Below are 18,325 nucleotides of genomic sequence, written 5' to 3'. Positions count from 1 at the left end.
CACACCATAAGACAGACAGCAAGAGGAAATACCCAAATCCCCCTTGGCGCCCACATGCCAGCTTTGAAGAAGTTACAGAAAATGGAACTCCATCCATAATCCCAAAGAAGAATTTTGGGTATTGCCTCTTGAGGAGGGAATGTTAGGTAGGAATTCAGTTATGAGCTTATGTGTGTGTAACAGGCCTAAAGAGAAGACACCTATGTCCAGCATATGCTGCATCTCAAGGTCATCCTGATGGTGTTTCAGGGGCAGCCCGGTATTCACATCCTGCCCTGCCCTGCCCCCTTCTACCTGATAACCTGCCAGGTGGAGGTCCCCACCCCTTCTGCCTGACAATCTTCCACAATCTCCCAGGTGCAGCCCAGTATCTGCATCTCAAACACCCTGCTCCCTTCCTCCTGTCTGATAACATTTGCATCCATAAAGTCCTTTGTGTTTTCTATTTACATCCAAAAAGCCCTTTGTTCCAAGAGGAACAGAGGTGGGGAAGCAAGACCCATCTCCTTAAAAACCCCCAGCCTCAACTGGACTGCGTGCTCAGCCCTCTGCCTCTCTGCTGAGCTGCCCGCCTGGCCTGGCCAGGTGTACTCTCTCTACTCAACCATGTAACCTCCCCCTCCCTCCAGTCCAAGCGACTGGGCACTCTCTCTCAGGTCCTGTCTGGAGAGGTGCCCATCCGTTCTTACGGACGTCCCTGCCCTAATAAACTTTGCTACTTCTACTTTCCACTAAAAAAAAGAAAGCAAGCAAGCAAGCAAGCAAAGGGCGGACACCAGAGACGGCGGAGGTTGTTGGCAGGGGATGGGTCTTGGACCCTGCGGAGAGCTGACCAGTGGCATCATGGCTTGATACGTGCTAAGAAGAAGCAATTGTGGGTTTTTGTGAACCAGTGAAAGCAGTGCGGTGAGAAGATGGACTGGGAGGTGGTAGGCAGGAGTGATGGGACAGGACAGGGGCAGAGATGAGTTTGTGGGCACTTGAGGAATTTGCTAGAATAATAGGTATGGAATGGATGACAAGCTGGACTAAGATAGTGACCAGCATGATGAGAGGATGCTGCTGAGTTGAGAAACACCTTGAAATAAAACTTGACTATTAGGATGAAGGAAAAAAGAAGGTTGAGTCTCACGCATTCCATGAGAACTTGGTCTGCTAGCAGAAATTGCAGCACTCAGGATAAGAAGCCAGTGTGAGAGGTGATGAGCAAGATGAGAAGAACTGGAGAGGACAAAGCTTGGGACTGTCTGATAGGTGAACTGGAGACCAAAAAGCCGAGCAGAGCCAGGAGCTGTCGGGGTGACGGCCACCTGCGGGGGCGCCAGGTAAAACCACAAGAGTGGGTTCACTGAGGGAGCCTGCGCAGTGGGAGCCACGCCTCTGAGTGACAACTGTTCCGATTGGCAGGGCTGGTGGGGGGGCCGGGGAATCCCTTTGCTGTGAGCCGGCTCTCAGGGACGCGTTCGTTGCGCACATTTGTGCTGCAGGTTGAAGGCCCCTCCCAAGTCGGCTGGGCTCTGTCTCCCCGCCTTCCGCTGCCTGTTCTCCGCTGACTGCACGTGAAGGACCCAGTTATTTTCTTCTTCAGTGGTTCCTGGTTCTGACAGTTGTTCCCCTAGTGAAACATGCACTGGGGAGGCGAGGAGGAGCTTCTTGGCCACGCGGTGTTAACATCCGATGCTTGAAATCCCGAGAATGGCTTTCCTTAGTGGACGCAGCCGAGAGAGGCCAGGTCCTGATTGGAACAAGCTGTCCTGTGCGGGGAGTTGGCTAGGCCGTTACAGAGTCATTTTCCTGTCATGTAATGACAGGATGTGTAGGAGGGGACTTCAGCTGGACCATGTCAGGGCTACGGGGGGACATTTTGCTCAACTGCTTGAGTGGTAGATCTTCCTGTGAGTTGCAGCTTGCGTTTGGTAGTTGATTTAACACACATTCTGGGATGAGAAGGGAAAACAAAAGAACTTTAAGAATAGATTTAAAGCAAGAATTCCAAACCATGGTGTTCTTCCATGGCTGTGTGTATCTTGGGTTTTACTTTGTACACAAAATGGTGATACTGTGGGAAAAGACAAAACACAGGCTAAGAACAAAATGTGAATACATTGTGGTTTATCTGTAGGCCTTTGTTACCTGAACCAGCAATGACTAGTAGTTTCATTGTGTTCATTAAATCTTCTATTTGTTCAGAATCATCCCTTTGAGACACTGTTCAACCAGTGTTGACTGAGGACACACTCAGGCTTACAGGTGGTGAGGGTTGGGGAGCTGAGGTCAGTCAGGCCTAGTCTAGGCCTCGGAGGAGATCAGCCAAGTAGAAGTTAGCCAAGATTTGTTAACAATTATGCTGCTATGGAGCGAGTGGTCAGTGTCATAACAACACTACAGACAAGGAGCAGGGAAGACCATAGACAGCCCACTTGAGAATGGTAGAGGGAGGGGACCAAACAAAAAGATTGAGTGACAAAGATTCATGATGGGAGCCTAAGCTGGGCTTGGCAGCTGATGTAGGCTTTGAAGACCCAGTCCCTCAACCTGAGTGAGCACCTACCATGAGGCAAGCTTTTTTTTACTTTTAAAACTTTATTGAGATCCCTCCCATCTGCTGGCCCCTCCCCCAAAAGCCCAAATGGGCAGAGGCAGGGCCATAGCAAGGGGGTGGAAGGGAAATGTTTGATCCCAGGTGGGTGGCATGGGGAGGGGTGGGGTGGGCGAGCTTCGTTAGCAGGGGGTGGAACAGAGAAGTAGCCAGGAACTTACTCAAGCCACTCTCCGCTTCCGCCCTCAGCTTGTAGTTCTGTGCATTGAGGGAGCTCCACCCGCACAGAGTGGCTAGATTCCATTCCCACCGCAGGGCCCAAGCTTTCAGATTCTAAACGGAAGCACCTGTGTGGGGCTTGGGGCTAGGATTGCTGAGCTACCCTCCCAGGACGCAGGGAAACACCTTCCAGGTTACTACGCCCCCCACAGCATGGCAGGGCCCCTACCCAACCCAGACCACACCAGACCAGACCTTGGCGTTACTCGGTGAGCTCTGGGAGCTGCGGCCCAGCACAGGCAGGGCCAGGGAGCTGTCCCCACTGCAGTACCTGCCGCCCAGCGGTGGGAGGCTTGGAGAGATTGAATGCACATATATAAATAACAAAGAGACATTTGTCCCTCTAGGTGGTGGTGGTGGCTGCATGAAAGAGAAGGAAGTTGACTTTCTGGGCTTTTGTGTGAGCTGAGTCTTAGAAGAGGATCAGGTGGCTCTTTGATGAGGGGAGAAGAGAGAAGGCCGTCCCAGGCTGCAGGAACAGCAGAAGCAAAGGGAACTGACCCAAGAGTCACCTAGCACATTTGAGAAATGGCAGATAGTTCAGTAGGGTTGGAGAGGTCGGGAGGGAGACACAGCTGGAAAGAGAAAGAAAGGCCAGATGGCCGAAGGCCTGGTGCACCTCCCCGAGCTCAGTGTGCCAGGAGGTGTCATGGTGGGTGCATCTTAGAAAGGTCACTGGGGCAGCTGGGTGGAAGGCCACAGTTTGGGTTGGGAAATGCGACAGTAGCTTCTACATTTTGATTAGGCTGGACTCTGTTGGTAGTGATGCCTTCGTCGCCTTTGTTCCAGTAGAGAACATGGGAGGCATTGAATGCTTCCATTTTGGATCCATGGATTTGGGGTGCTTCGGGGACACCCCAATTGGAGATGTCCTTCAGGGAGTTGGATCCAAGGCCCAGGAAAAGGGAGTGTAGTTGGAAATAAGGCAGATGATAGAAGATATCAAAGTGAGGAAGGGATTATGTGTGCATCAAGATGGTGTGGATGGAGCAAGGGTGGGCAAGGGTGGTAAAACCAAAGACAGCCGGTCTTAGATTTCATTGTCATGCTTTTGCGGTTGGGATTAATTCATTGGCATTGTTTTTTTTAACCACATTTGTATGTATTTTCTGAAGGAGATGAGAAACTTCTGCATAAACTCAAGGATACTTTAAAAAGATCAGGGAAAAATTGAATGAGAGATATAGTTATTTTGGTAGAAAAAAATGTGAGAAAATCATACTTTTTTTTCACGCATTTGCATGAATTTTTGAAGGCTCTTTGTCCACGTCATGTTGGCTGGTGCATGTAGAACGGCTTGCAGTGACTAACTTATGGCCGTGGCGGCCCCAGCTGACCTCGTCCTGTTCCCCTGCAGTTGTTCCGCGGAATCAGGGCAGTGCTCGTGTCGGCCCCACATGATCGGGCGCCAGTGCAACGAGGTGGAATCTGGATACTACTTCACCACCCTGGATCACTACATCTATGAGGCCGAGGAGGCCAATCTGGGGCCGGTGAGTAGGGGAGTGGTTGGCAGGTTGGTGAGGTGGTACTCTGAGGGGCGGGAACGGCACCCACACATGCTTTGCGAAGAGGCCAGCTGAGAAGCACTTTGGTAAGTAAGGATCAGGGCTGTGCATGCTGAGAGCGGTCTCATTTGCAGCTAAGTCTTGTCTGGCACGTACAGAGCTTTGGAGCATTCACTAATAAGGCTTGTGATTGGTTTAAGGAACTTGACCCTACGAGACACAGCTTTCCTCCATTTTTCTAGTTGTGCTCCAAATGTATTATTGACTTGACTTTGCCTGGGCTTGTTTTGGTTGTGAGCCCCAGTGTTAGTGACTTCAAGGCCAGGTCTGACACTTCAGCTGCGATGGCTGGAACAGCTGGAGATTGGCAGGCTTCTGTCTCCGCACGTTCTCTTGAGCTTCCTCACGGCATGGTGGAGTTAGGATAGTGAGAATTCTCCAGGAAGGAGAAAACAAACTGCCAGGTCTCTTCTTGCCTTGGCTGAGAGGTCCAAGGTATCATTTCCGCAGGCCAGCCCAGACATACCACAAAGATTCCATACGTTGTACCTCTTGATGGGTAACGGACGCAGATGGATAGTGGGATTGAAGGACTTGATGGCAGCCATCTTTGGAGATGACCACCCACAGATACTCTATTAAAAATCAGAATTAATCAGTAGTGAGCATTCCTGAGCAAGTCACCTTTCTTCACTTGTACTTGGACCCTGAAACTGACACCAATGAGAGAGACAGAGATGGAGTAACCCAGTAGATATTGCACCACCCTGTAGAGAATCCTGCCCCTCCGAGGCTTGCTTGTAGCAGCACTGGGGATGTTCTTTGCTGCCCTTGTGCCTTTCCCCTGGCTACGTCATGTAAGATGTGTCACAACCTTTGATTTCTGTCTCCGTTACCAGAAAACTAAAAAAGGGGTGGGCGTTTGGTGCAGTGGTTGCAATGCCTCTTAGGATGCCCACATCCCATATCAGAGTGCCTGATCACGGTTTCCTGCTAATGGCTACCCTGGGAGGCAATAGGTGATAGCTCGAATAGTTAGGTCCCTTGCTATCCACATGGGGAGAGCTGGATTGAGTTCTGGGCTCCTAGCATTGGCTTGGCCCAAAAGCAGCTGTTGGGAGGCATTTGGGAGAGTGAACCAGGGGAAGGAATATCTTTGTCCACCTCTTACTATCTTTCTGCGTTTCAAATAAAATGCAAATAACACATTTTTAAAAAACCCTAAAAACCAATTTCCTACTTATGTAGCAAAACTTTTATAATCTACAGGGGGGAATGGGACTGCAGAAAGTGGATGTGAGATAGCCACACTTTGAATCTTTGGATGATTCCAGATTTCTTTGTTGAATGTCAGTGCTTTGCACTTGAAACAAAGCGTAATTACTTCTCCCTTGTGCCCAGGGGGTCAGCATAGTGGAGCGGCTATACATCCAGGACCGGACTCCCTCCTGGACTGGAGCTGGCTTCGTCCGAGTGCCTGAAGGAGCTTATTTGGAGTTTTTCATTGACAACATACCCTATTCGATGGAGTATGACATCCTGATTCGCTATGAGCCTCAGGTAAAGAAGCCTCTCCGTGGCCTGTGTATGTGTGTGTGTGTGTATGGAAGGGGAGGGAGGTATTGCACTTCTGATGGATAATGCCATCTTTATGAACTCCAGAGGTTGCATCAGGACAGATAGTCCCAGAATTCTCACCTCCTCCATGGAAGCGAGAACACACAGTTATCTTGAATCCGCTTTGGCGAATACCGAGTGATCTCCTGTTAGCAGTGCTGATGGGAACGCATCAAAAACCCTCCTTCCCCCATCCCCCCCCCCCAGCCTGGCTGCACAGAGACACAGGCAGCACAGGCCCCTCCCGGCAGAGAAAGGCCCAAGGGAACAGGTGACAGCAGAGACAGGTGACAGGAATGGTCGAGAGTCTGCCAAGGTGTCCCGGCAAGAATCGGATCTTGGCTTCAAAGCATGGATGGGGAGTTTGATAAACAGAGACAAGCGTTAAGTAAGGAGCGGCATGAGCAGAGGAAAGGGGCTCCCCGTAGCCGGCTAAGGTTGGGGGAAATGCTAGGATCGCTAGCGAGATGTCATCTCTGGCTTCACGGGAAACTATCTGAGGATGTTCAGTGGGGGATTGTCATTATCGGAACTGTTTTAAAGCGGGCAGAAAGGGACACTAGAGAGGTTGGGAGGCATTTCAGCATTCAGAGTTGGGGGAGAAGTGATTTGTGACTAAGGCTAGACCGGGGCAGAAGCAGAGGAAACAGTGCCAAGGGAAGGGGATGGTGTTTTCCATTTAAACTTGGCACATGATGGATTGGGAGCGGTCTTCAGAAACAGGGACCGTGGATGGCCGCACCTGGTCCTTTTGCTTGTTTGTTTTTCGTTCTAGCTCCCCGACCACTGGGAAAAGGCTGTCATCACTGTGCAGCGACCAGGAAAGATTGCAACCAGCAGCCGATGTGGTAACACTGTTCCCGATGATGACAACCAGGTGGTGTCGTTGTCCCCGGGCTCAAGGTCAGTGTGACAGCGGTTTGCAGCTCCATAGAACGAGCTCGCACCTTTAAGGTTGTTCTCGTTTCTCTGAGGTGGGCGAGCGACCCTTCCAGAGCCGGATGTTGAGTTTCCTCTTTGGAAATTATCACCATAGCACTGATTTGTTTGCAGGGGGATCTTCGGGTTGCTGAAAGGCTGACTCGATATTGTCTCTTGCTTGGGGGCAGGTACGTGGTCCTTCCTCGCCCCGTGTGCTTTGAGAAGGGCATGAACTACACGGTGAGGCTGGAGCTGCCGCAGTACACCTCCTCCGACAGTGACGTGGACAGCCCTTACACGTTCATCGACTCAGTAAGTGTGTGGTCCCCTCTCACACGTGTAGGGGAGCCAGGGCAGAAGGCGTCCAGCTAGTTCCTTAGGCTGGAGGTTTGTTCGTTCATTTTCCTTTGCTTAATAAGATGCTGGAGGTTGAGTAAGGTAACAAGAAATGAAACTTCCGTAGCCACTGTTTTTTTTTTTTCCAAAGAGTTCAGAACATGGCACCAACATCTGCCTGGTTCTGGTGAGGGCCCCCCTGGCCGTGTCATATGGCAGATGACATCATGGCAGAAGTGTGTGTGAGGGGGAGAAGGCATCTCTTAAGACAGGAAGCCGGAGAGCAGGGAGAAGTCAGCCTTGCCCTCTGATAACCATCCTCTTCAGAGAAACTGGGTCCCGCAGGAAGTGCATTTATTGCTTCCGGGGTGATAACCCTATGACTCAATCACCTGCCAGCAGGCTCTGCCTCTTAAAGGTTCTACCACCTCCTGGGATCACCACACTGAGGACCAAGCTTTGTGGCACAGACCCCGGCCACAGCCAAACCATAGCAAGGGGTGATACCCAGCAGTTAGGCAGAATCCTTTGTTCTTGCCTCTGAAGTTACTTTGTATATAAAAATAGCCTCTGTGGAAAGGATTTATTCCACATCCTTCCTTCTAAAGACATGAAATACCGTAACATAGCACTGCAGGGGTGGCATTTAGCCTAGCAGGTAAGATACCAGTTGTCCCATAATGGATTGCCCGGCTTTGCTGCCTGGCTCCTGGCTCCAGCTTCCTGTTAATGCAGACCCTGGGAGGCAGCGGTGATGGCTCAAGCAATCAAGTTCCAGATACCCACATTGGAGACCTGGGTAATATTTCCAGCTTCAATCTCAGCCCATACCTGGCCAGTGCAGGCGGATGGGCAGTAAGCCTGCCTGCTCCCTCTCTCTCTTCCTCGCAAATATGAAAATTTTCTAAAAAAATTTTAAATTGCATTTCACCACCATCAAGCTCTGTATAATCTATTTAAACTTTGCCTGACAAGATTACTTCAGGACAGTATGAACCGGATTTCTTTGGTCCAAGCCACAGAAGTATCTGGGGTTTCTCTGTGGTTACCTGCTTCACCCAGGGGTGTGGGCACTGCCTCAGGATGTGTCGCTGTCCTCTGTTCTCTGCAGCTTGTCCTCATGCCGTACTGTAAATCCCTGGACATATTCACCGTGGCAGGGTCGGGAGATGGGGTGGTCACCAACAGTGCCTGGGAAACCTTCCAGAGGTACCGATGTCTGGAGAACAGCAGGAGCGTTGTGAAAACGCCCATGACAGATGTTTGCAGAAACATCATCTTCAGCATTTCTGCTTTGCTGCACCAGACTGGCCTGGGTAGGTATTGCGTAGGGGCTGCAGTGGCGGCTGCTTCCGGCTCCCAAGGTGCCCTGGGGTGGTGCCCTATTTGCGTCCTGTAGCACCTAGGAAATAATGTTTCAGCTCCTAGGAAATAATGTTTCAGCTGTGCTTGCTCCTTATATTTTCAGCGACGTTTTAGTGAATGAGTACCACTCATGACCGGATAGTCAAGAAAGATAGAAATAGCAGGGGGAAATCAATGAGGCTACAACCCTTCTCTAGGCAAGCGCGGGGGTTGGGATAGGATCAGAGAAACATCCAACAACTGAAACTTGTTCTTCTCTTTTCAAGGGCAGAGCCAGCCCTGAAGGTCACGGGGCTCTGGGGTAACATTCTGTGATATTTGAGTGCTGAAGGCCAGGGGTGAAAACCTTAATGACCTCCAGCGTAGAATAAGCTGCTTTGATCACCCCCTCCATACCCTGTTTCTTCCCTCCCACTCGTCACCGGAATGGTATTTTAAGTTGAGGTTCTGAAAAAGCCGGCGGAGGAAGGGGTCAGGGAGAGCCCGGGGGAGGGCAGTGGAGTGAGTCGGAGGCAGGTGTGAGTGACGTGCTGCCTGGTGTCTCAGCTTCTGTCCTCTGTCGCCCCCCCTCTTCTCCCCACAGCTTGTGAATGCGACCCCCAGGGCTCACTGAGTTCTGTGTGTGACCCTAATGGAGGCCAGTGCCAGTGCCGGCCGAACGTGGTGGGAAGAACCTGCGACAGGTGTGCCCCGGGCACCTTCGGCTTCGGCCCCAGCGGATGCAAACGTAGGTTCAGCCGCAGCCCTGCCTGTATGGGATGAGTGGGTCGCCCGCTCAGCGTGCTCACGGGCGCTTCTAAAAGGGGACGTGTTTGCTGTGATGAGTTTCTCAAGGGGCTTCCTGGCTTGCCTCTTTCTGCAGCTTGTGACTGCAACCTGCAAGGATCGGTCAATGCCTTCTGCGATGCCCTCACTGGCCAGTGCCACTGCTTCCAGGGGGTGTATTCTCAGCAGTGTAATCGATGTTTGCCTGGGTACTGGGGCTTTCCCGCTTGCCAGCCCTGCCAGTGCAATGGGCATGCTGACGACTGTGACTTGGTGACAGGGCAGTGCCTGGGCTGCCAGGACTACACCACGGGCCATAACTGTGAAAGGTACGTGGACACTCCCTCTCCAGAGGAGAGAGAAGGGGGGACGTCTTTGGGCAAACAGCATCTTAGATAAACAAGACAATTCCTCTGCACCAGCCTCCCCGTGACAAATTTGTTTACTATGACTGAGTGTTTTCTAGGAACTCATGGATTCTGGGTACCTCCTGTGTGCCAGGTGCTGCTCTGTTGCCGGAATATGGCAGACAGTGAAGAGCAACATGAACCCTCCCTGTTGGAGACCCGTGCTAGAGTCTACCATGCACGGGTTTAGAAATCATTTCTCTCTCTCGCTGGATTCTGGCCTGGGATGGGAGTTGTGAAATGTCCGTGCCTGATGTGGGTCAAAGGAGAAATCAAATCCAAACGGGATTAGTCATTTAAATTGCTTTGTTTTTCAAAAACATTTCATGCAACTAGTGTCCAGGAGACTATATAAAATAGGCACCGTTAGATGAGATCTCCAGTTAGCATGTGTTAATTGAGTAATTGTTATGACTGCAGAACACTGGTAGCTAGGTAGAGACAAGACAGTAGGGAATGCTTCCTGGGACACTAACAACCTAGCTTAGTAGATGAACAATAGCCTGTAGGAAAAAAAATTACATGCTGACTTCAACTGTTCATTGCTCATTAAGACATGCAGGCACAATGTTAGAATCCACTTGGGCAAGGATAACAGTATCTACATTCTTCTTTTTTTTTTTTTTAATAGTTATTTATTTGAAAGGCAGAGTTGCAGAGAGACAGAGGCAGAGAGAGAGAGAGAGGGAGAGAGGTCTTCCATCTGCTGGTTCACTCCCTTTGAGGGCTGCAATGGCTGGAGCTGCACTGATCCAAAGCCAGAAGCTTCTTCTGGGTCTCCCACATGGGTACAGGGGTCCAAGGGCTTGGGCCATCTTCTACTGCATTCCCAGGCCATAGCAGAGAGCTGGATCAGAAGTGGAGCAGCCGGGACTCAAACCGGTGCCCATATGGGATGCTGGCACTGCAGGCGGTAGCTTTACCTGCCATACCCTAGCACTGACCCCTAGTGTCCACTTTGCTATGCCAGTAAATTTGATCTCTTCTAATACCCATCCATTGTGTATTGGATTTTACGTTCTTATTGGTGTCCACTTTTGTATCCTGCTATGTGTTTTTCATTATTTTTCTCTCAAAGGCTGATAACGAATAAATATGAAAGGGACAAATGAGAAACTAAGAATGACAAGGAGAAGAGAGTAGGGTGGGAAAGAGGAACACAACACAGGTGGTTGTGGACAAGGCTGATTTGAACTTGGACACACGGTGCAGTCGTTGAGAGAGCGTGCTGTGAGAGCCTAGGACTGATTGTGTGTTTTCTTGGTAGAGGGTTTTGATTTTACAGGAGGAGGGGAAAGGGTGTAGGAGCAGGACCCATTTGCAGCCCTCGGTTTGGATGGCAGTGCTTTGCTAAAGTGTTGGCAGTTCTGCTGTCTAGTTGGAGCCAATTTCTCGTTGCTCCTCACTGCATTCCAAGGTGATCGGAGTTTCATTTCCATAAATCTAAAAAGAAATTCTGCCCAGATTGTTCCCAAGGGGAAGAAGTGTGGGGGGAGGCAGGAAATGAGCATTCCGTGTCTGTGGTGATGTCTTTGGAGTTCTTTCACCTGGAAAACTCTCATGGAAACTTTCTCAGCCGTCCCTGCACGGAATTGCTTCATCGATGTGGGCTCTCCCAGCACAGAACTGCTGAATAAATTTTAGGGTCATTTCTGTGTCTAATCAAGTTGGTGGTTCATCTCTTCCTAAGAGCTTTCCTCTTTTGTGTCTTCATCTTTCCCCCTGTTTAAAAACATAAGACCCCTGCTTGCAAAATGAGCAAAAAAAAAAAAAAAAAAAAAAAAAAAAAAAAAAAAAAAAAGAAAAGAAAAGAAAAAAGAAAGAAAAAGAAAAATGAGCAAATTGAAAATTCCTAGACCAGAGTTGCAGGCTCAGTTCTGATTCTGTAACCGTGGGTGAGCCGGAGTGCCCAGCTTTCTCTAAGTAGAAACATTAGGCTGTAGCGATGATCTCCAGAATTCCTCAGGCTATTAGGTTACAGGAAAGAAAGTAGCCCAGTTACAGTTCTTCTACTCAGCATGACCTGGTAGAAGAATTTCTCGCTGAAAGCCCCAAGGCTGAATTCAAGTCCTGGCTCATCATTTGAGCAAGGCATGTGACCTCTGCAAATCTCTTAACCTCTGTTCCTTGTCTCATAGAGGCGAGGGGACTGACCTGTGGGGTTTGGGAGTTAAGAAATCACATCCCTCATTGCTGCCCAAGCTTGGAACCACGGGGAGAGAGGGAGAGTGCAGCTGTGTGCCTCCTATGTCTGTTGGCCTTGGCACTGGGAAAGGTTGGATTGCAGGCTGTGGTTTTTGACCTGTGGCCTCCACAGGCTTGCTGACAGCTTACCCCTCCCTGGCAGAGGCAGACAACTATATGCCATGCCTACAGGGGCAGACTCCCTAGTGCAGGGAGGGGGCCGCTGATGGGCCAGTAGCGTTTATCTACCGAGATGTTGCTGTTGAGTGGGGAGGGGTTGGGCAAGGTCTCCTTAATGCAGTGGTCCTGTGCGTATGATCCCCATGTTAGCAGTGACTTGCTCAGTCAGACATGCAAGGGAGGAGCCCCACGATCTGACTCACCAAGGCTGCCGAAGTGAGTCCGACTGGAGCTAAGGTTTGAGAACTCTGCTCCAGCAGGAATTCTTCTGCATGCAAACTTGGCCAGTGGGGAAGAAGGTTCTCAGAAGCATCTCTAAGACTTGTCCTGCAACAGGTTTTGTACAACTGTGGGTCATGGCTCCCTGTCTTCTGTGATTGCTGCAGGTGCTTGGCTGGTTACTATGGTGACCCCATCATCGGGTCGGGCGATCACTGCCGCCCTTGCCCTTGCCCGGATGGTCCCGGCAGTGGCCGCCAGTTTGCCGGAAGCTGTTACCAGGATCCTGTTACTTTGCAGCTTGAGTGTGTGTGTGATCCTGGATATATTGGTAAGTTGTGTGCAGACTTTGGGAGGCAAAGAAAAATGAAAGGGAAACCAGTTCATCTCACATTCCCAGTCCTTCATCAAAAGTGAAGGCAGTCTGACATGTAGAAGTTCTTTGCCCACTTGGCTTGTCCAGGTAGCATCAATCCTGGGGTCTTGGTGTGATAATAATGCTATAACAGAGAAGAATGGCAAGCTCCTATAAATCCATAAACAAAACCTGGCGAGATACTTTTCTGTTATTAAAGATTGATTTGCATTTTACTTCTTCCTTTTCTATCCAACTCCTAGCAGAAGTGTCTCAAGGTGGTGAAGTGGGCAGAGGGAAGTGAAGAGTAACATCCTGGGTGGGAGGATGGGATTAAGGGCTTAAAATGCTGGTTATGACGCCCATGTCCCATATGGGAGTACTTGGGTTCTGTTACCTGGCTCCAGCTGCCCACCGATGCAGACCCTAGCAGGTAGCAGGGATTGTCCAAGTGTTGGGTCCCTGCTACCTGCGTGGGAGACCTGGATTGAGTTCCTAACTCCTGGCTCCAGCCCTGACCACTGCAGGCATTTGGGGACTATTCCAGAAGACGGGAGTTGTCTGTGTCATTCTGTCTCTCTGTTTCTATTCCAGAAGACGGGAGTTGTCTGTGTCATTCTGTCTCTCTGTTTCTCAAATAAAAAAATTTATTTTATCTTTGAAATCACTATTTCAAATACTAGTTTTGCTTCTGCATAGCTCAGCCAATTTTTGTGTGTGTAAAATTTCAGAATTTCTTTTTCTTTTTTTTTTTTGAACAATTATCTATTTATTGGAAAATCATAGTATCAGAGAAAAAGAGAATCCATCTGCTCATTTACTGCAATGACCAGGGCCGGGCCACAATGAAGCCAGGAGCCAGGAGCTTCTTCCGGGTCTCTCCCACAGGGGTGGCAGGGGCCCAGACACTGGGGTCATCTTATACTGCTCTTCCCAGACCATCAGCAGGAAGCCAGATTGGAAATGGAGCAACCAGAACCCAAACCAGCATCCACATTAGGATGCTAGTATCTTGGGTGGCCGCAAACGCTAGGCCACAATGCCGGCCCCAAATTTCCAGATTTCTTAGGGAAATTGCTAATCATTAAGAATTTGATTCTTTTCAGGATGTTCACCCAGGAGCAGTGCTCACAAGAGTAGGGAGTCTTTTTTCTACCCAGGACCATTTAGATATTCACAACATCATTCGTGCGGGCCATACAACACGATCCACTTAAAAATTAGCCTGCTGTAGATTTCTTGAATTTCGCGCCCCGCATACAGTTGCCTTGGCAGGGCCAGACTAAATGATTTTGCGGGCTTTGAACGTTCCCCACCACTGGTTAAAGGGCACTCCTTGGATGGTGATTTTCACATTAAGCTATGCTTGGCAATTTCGGATCATTACTTAGCTCTCTGCCCCTGAGTCAACAGCAGCTGAGACTCCATCTCTTAGAATCCTTGTGAGAGCTGGCTAGGCCCCTCGGTGGCCTCCCAGGCAGGTGGAGCCGTGTGAGAGACAATGAAATACTCTTTTCCCCTCCAAACTTGAAAGCCTGTTCCTTCCCCATTAAGACGCGGCCCTCCAGGGCGCTGTGGGGCCTTGGTGAGCTCTGTCTTGGCAGGGATAGTGGGGCTGGGGGCCCGGCTCAGCCGGGATGTGGGGCCTTGGTGGGCCCTGTCTCTGCGGGGTTTTAGGGGCCAAGTCTCGACAGGGATGCGGGGACCAGGGGTGTGTGCTGCCCCCCAGCTGAAGCCTTGTGCTTGCTCCTGTCGCACCACAAGGCCCCAGATGTGACGAGTGTGCCTCGGGATACTTCGGCAATCCCTCGGAGGTCGGGGGGTCGTGTCAGCCCTGCCAGTGTCACCACAACATCGACACGACGGACCCGGAAGCCTGCGACAAGGAGACCGGGAAGTGCCTCAAGTGCCTGTACCACACGGACGGGGACAGCTGCGAGCTGTGTCGCTTCGGCTACTACGGGGACGCCCTGCGGCAGGACTGCAGGAGTAAGATGGGAGTCCGCCCCATTCAGTGTCACATGTCCGTGGAGGGGGGATGGGGTCTCCGTGCCTTTATTTCACTCTGGGAAACGCTCATTCAAAGCAGTGCAGTGGCACTTGCGACACAGAGAGAGATGCGGCTGCATTTTTTTTTCTTGACGTGCTCATTTGCTGGCTAGGACTGGGCTGTCAAGATGTGAGATGGCTTCGTGCCAGGAGGGAGAACCAGAAAGGGCAGATGAGTGGCTGTCACCCTGATAACTGCCACCCAGTAGCGGGTTTTCTTGGTCTGTTCTGCCCACATGCTTGCTGATTGGATGGCACCTAAGAGATCTGAAACACCTGTACCTCTTCTGATGCCCCTGTTGGATGGAACCTTCCAGATGAGGGGTAACAGAGCTGTCACGTCTCTCTGGCCTCTCTGGCCTCTCTTCCAGATTCATTCCTCTCTTTCTCAGAAGAGCAGCCAGCATACAGCCTGAGGGCCCTGGCTTTGTTGCTACAAGCACGTGTGGAATGTGCGGGCGGCAGAGCAGGATTGCTCCAAGCCTTGGCGCTCACAAGGGCTTCTACCTGCTAGGTCTGACACATCCATTACCGCTGTGCCCTGGCAAGAGTTGGAAATCATTAGAGATCTCCATTCCCACGGGCTTTTTTTTTTTTTTTTTTTTTAATTATTTCCAGTTAAATCTTCCATTTAAAAATGATTCACCAGCAGCTGACTGCCTGTCTGGGGCTCTTAAAACCACGCCTAGGCAAACCGCACTCTGCGAGTATGTGGTGCCTGGGAAGTGCAGTGAGAGCTGTAGGTTCCTGTTCATCGCCTGCATTCCTGTCCGTACATTGAGAGGGGAAGCGGTGGCCGCTGCTGACTTGTGTGCACCTGTGTGTGCGATGTGAAGCGCGGGTAAGGAGACCCCTCCCCCATCGCGCTGTTGTTCTTTTCAGAGTGTGTCTGCAATTCCCTGGGCACCGTGCAGGATCACTGCAACAGCTCCGACTGCCAGTGCGACAAAGCCACCGGCCAGTGCCTGTGTCTTCCCAATGTCGTCGGGCAGAACTGTGACCGCTGTGCAGCTAACACCTGGCAGCTGGCCAGCGGCACCGGCTGTGACCCCTGCAACTGCAACGAGCTACATTCCTTCGGGCCGTCTTGTAATGAGGTGAGGCCATGGTGGCGCCAGGAGAGATGGGATTTAGGAGCCGGTTGCTGGCTTTGTCCCCGGGGGTGGGGGGAGAAAGGCACCCCCTTCCTCATGTGCCGGGACCCACAGCTTGGCAAACACAGCATGGGCTGGATACCAGCCCTCGCTTGTCCCCCACGCACAGAGTCCCGTCTGATGCAGCCATGGCAGGTCGACATGGTGTCCCAGCAGCAGGTGTAAACTCACCTGAGAAAGGACAGTGCAAAGGAACCGCGTAGCCATGCCCAGCACTGACACCTGCTAGGGGACCTGCTCCCTAGAAAGTGGGTGACAGGTGGCCAAGGATTGTTACTGGTCCTGTGGAGATAGAAGGGAGGAGACCTGGAAACAAAGCATGTTGTGCTCCAGGCCTTTGCAAACCTTTGGTGAAAGCACAGTTGGGAGGTGCTGACCCTGGGCGCTTGGCACCGGGGCCTGGAGAAAGAGCCGTGTTCGGGGTTAGCTCAGGGAGCCTCTGTCAGGAGACAGTCCGCTCCCGCTTCTCCCGACTGGCAGCTGCGAGAGCAGCAGAGACGGCTGGCTCTGCCCCAGAGCCTGCTTGACCGAACTCTGTCTTCTGGCCGCAGTTCACGGGGCAGTGCCAGTGCATGCCCGGCTTTGGAGGCCGCACCTGCAGCGAGTGCCAGGAGCTCTTCTGGGGAGACCCCGACGTGGAGTGCCGAGGTGAGGCGCGGGCGGCCGTCACACTGGGAGGGAGTGGGGTCTCTAGGGGCCTTTGGTAAACGCGAAAACACAAAGAGTACCAATTGGCTCTTAGAACTCGATTTTAATGATGAAAGCACTTGATAGTCAAGATCTAAACAAAAATGTCTAGCGCGTGCAGCCCTGCCGATGAGTGTGGGTAGCAGAGTGCACGCGCTTGCACCTCCAGCCCCAGACGAGGGGGAGAATTGGCTCGCCTTTCTGCACACGTCACAAGGACGCATGGTGGCTTTCTTTAATGCCATTAACAGGAATGGGACCGTAGCAATGGCAGATTTGTGCGAATGGGTTTCTGTGCCCTCTGAACAGTATTTGGTGGCCAGCATCCTTGATGGCACTTGTAGAGTTAAATGGTTATTCTGGTAATAGAGAGTAAAGGAGAGTTTGTTGATGGTGAAAGCCCTCAGCGTGCACGTGTGTGTGTGTGTGTGTGTGTGTGTCCCCGTCTCTACAAAGTCCCCCCACCAGTGAGAACTGAGGGTGATGTCAGAGCCTTCATGCACGCAAAGAGGGGCTATAGAGTAGGAGCTGGTAAACGGGAGGAAACCCAGACTCTCCCTTGGATAATGATTTTTTTTAAAACAAGGACTGAGAGAAATGGGTATTTTCTTAAGAGCAATAGCTCGTTAAAGTGATGAATCATTAGGATTGCTTAATTTTTTTCTTAATATTTATTCTCTGTTTCCTCGTTGGTTTTCTTGTCTATGTTCTTCATTTATAACTCAGGGTAAATATTTCCTGTAGTTTCCTAAGTGTTCTTTGGTTTATTATCTTTGTTGTACATCTGCAATCAGAGGTCCCTGGTGAGCTGTAAATTATCGAAAGGACTATGAGGCTACAGCGGTAACAGGAAGTCATTCAGAACTTTGAGCGAGCAGTTCATTCGGTGTCTCCTATCACAGGCCTGTCTTCCTTCCCAGTGCAAGCCCAGCATCTCTTCCTTAACAGCAGGAAAATGCCAAGCGGGGGGCCAGAGCAAAGCAAGGTTGTAGCTCTTAAGTTGAGGGTTAGGCAGGGGCATCTTAGATTTGGATTAAGGTTGGCCTCACACAAGGGGTGATGTTTGCTGTGTCCACAGACAAGCTTGAGCCCAGATGTTTGTTTGTAAGGGGTCTGGACCTTCGCACTTGTATTAAGAGACGCTGATGTTGCTTGGGCCGAATGTCCCAAAAAGACTACTGAAAGTTAGACTGCTTGAAATCTGGTTTGTCCAGAGCTCGAAGCACTGTTCTGTTAAATTCTCCAGTCTTGCAATGCCCTAAGGACTTGATGTTTTTCCCCAGATACTCTCTGGTTGCTTCTGCCTGGGTTGTATGAGCTTGCGTGTGGCTGGTAGAATAGCTTTGGCTGCCACAGCCTGCTGACCTTTCGCTCCATGTCGGCTGGGTCAGCCTGAATAGCCAGCAGTGCGAGGCAGAGTCGGTGGGAGACTTGTTCACGGAGTTCTCCGAGCTTTACCCCTGACCCTTTTATCTCTGCTGTAAACTTTGGCCTCTCAATCCGCCAGACTAGTCATGGCTTACAGGAACCGTGTCAACTTGCTTGGGTCAAAAGTTAGACTCTGGTTCAGAAACTTGGCTGGATAAGATTCGAGGCATCTGTGTTGGCCAGCTTCTTTGCTCATTCTGTCCAGAAGAAAGGTCAGCCCATTGCATAAGAAGCTGATCATCAGGAAAAGCAAACAGGCGCTAAGAAAACCAAACCAATGCGTTCTGCAAAGGAGCATGGTTCAGGTACTGAGAATGCATGGAAGTGGGACC

The 18,325-nt window shown here is 50.8% G+C and overlaps 1 protein-coding gene across 1 annotated transcript in view; it reads left to right on the top strand.

The window, feature by feature from the left end:
* LAMB1 (laminin subunit beta 1) overlaps positions 1 to 18,325 on the top strand; it is a 72,743-nt gene that overhangs the window by 31,989 nt on the left and 22,429 nt on the right. Inside the window, exons 14-24 of the mRNA XM_062176551.1 lie at positions 4,176 to 4,311; positions 5,728 to 5,886; positions 6,719 to 6,846; positions 7,053 to 7,176; positions 8,312 to 8,516; positions 9,149 to 9,292; positions 9,428 to 9,659; positions 12,488 to 12,651; positions 14,440 to 14,664; positions 15,607 to 15,821; positions 16,430 to 16,526. Coding sequence (XP_062032535.1) covers positions 4,176 to 4,311; positions 5,728 to 5,886; positions 6,719 to 6,846; positions 7,053 to 7,176; positions 8,312 to 8,516; positions 9,149 to 9,292; positions 9,428 to 9,659; positions 12,488 to 12,651; positions 14,440 to 14,664; positions 15,607 to 15,821; positions 16,430 to 16,526 — 1,829 coding nt within the window. The remainder of the gene's footprint in view (positions 1 to 4,175; positions 4,312 to 5,727; positions 5,887 to 6,718; positions 6,847 to 7,052; positions 7,177 to 8,311; positions 8,517 to 9,148; positions 9,293 to 9,427; positions 9,660 to 12,487; positions 12,652 to 14,439; positions 14,665 to 15,606; positions 15,822 to 16,429; positions 16,527 to 18,325) is intronic.

The sequence above is a fragment of the Lepus europaeus genome, chromosome 1, assembly GCF_033115175.1.
Source record: "Lepus europaeus isolate LE1 chromosome 1, mLepTim1.pri, whole genome shotgun sequence".
NCBI classification, from domain to species: domain Eukaryota; kingdom Metazoa; phylum Chordata; class Mammalia; order Lagomorpha; family Leporidae; genus Lepus; species Lepus europaeus.
Note: the sequence above shows the minus strand (reverse complement) of the source record. Positions and strands in the feature narration are given on the sequence as shown.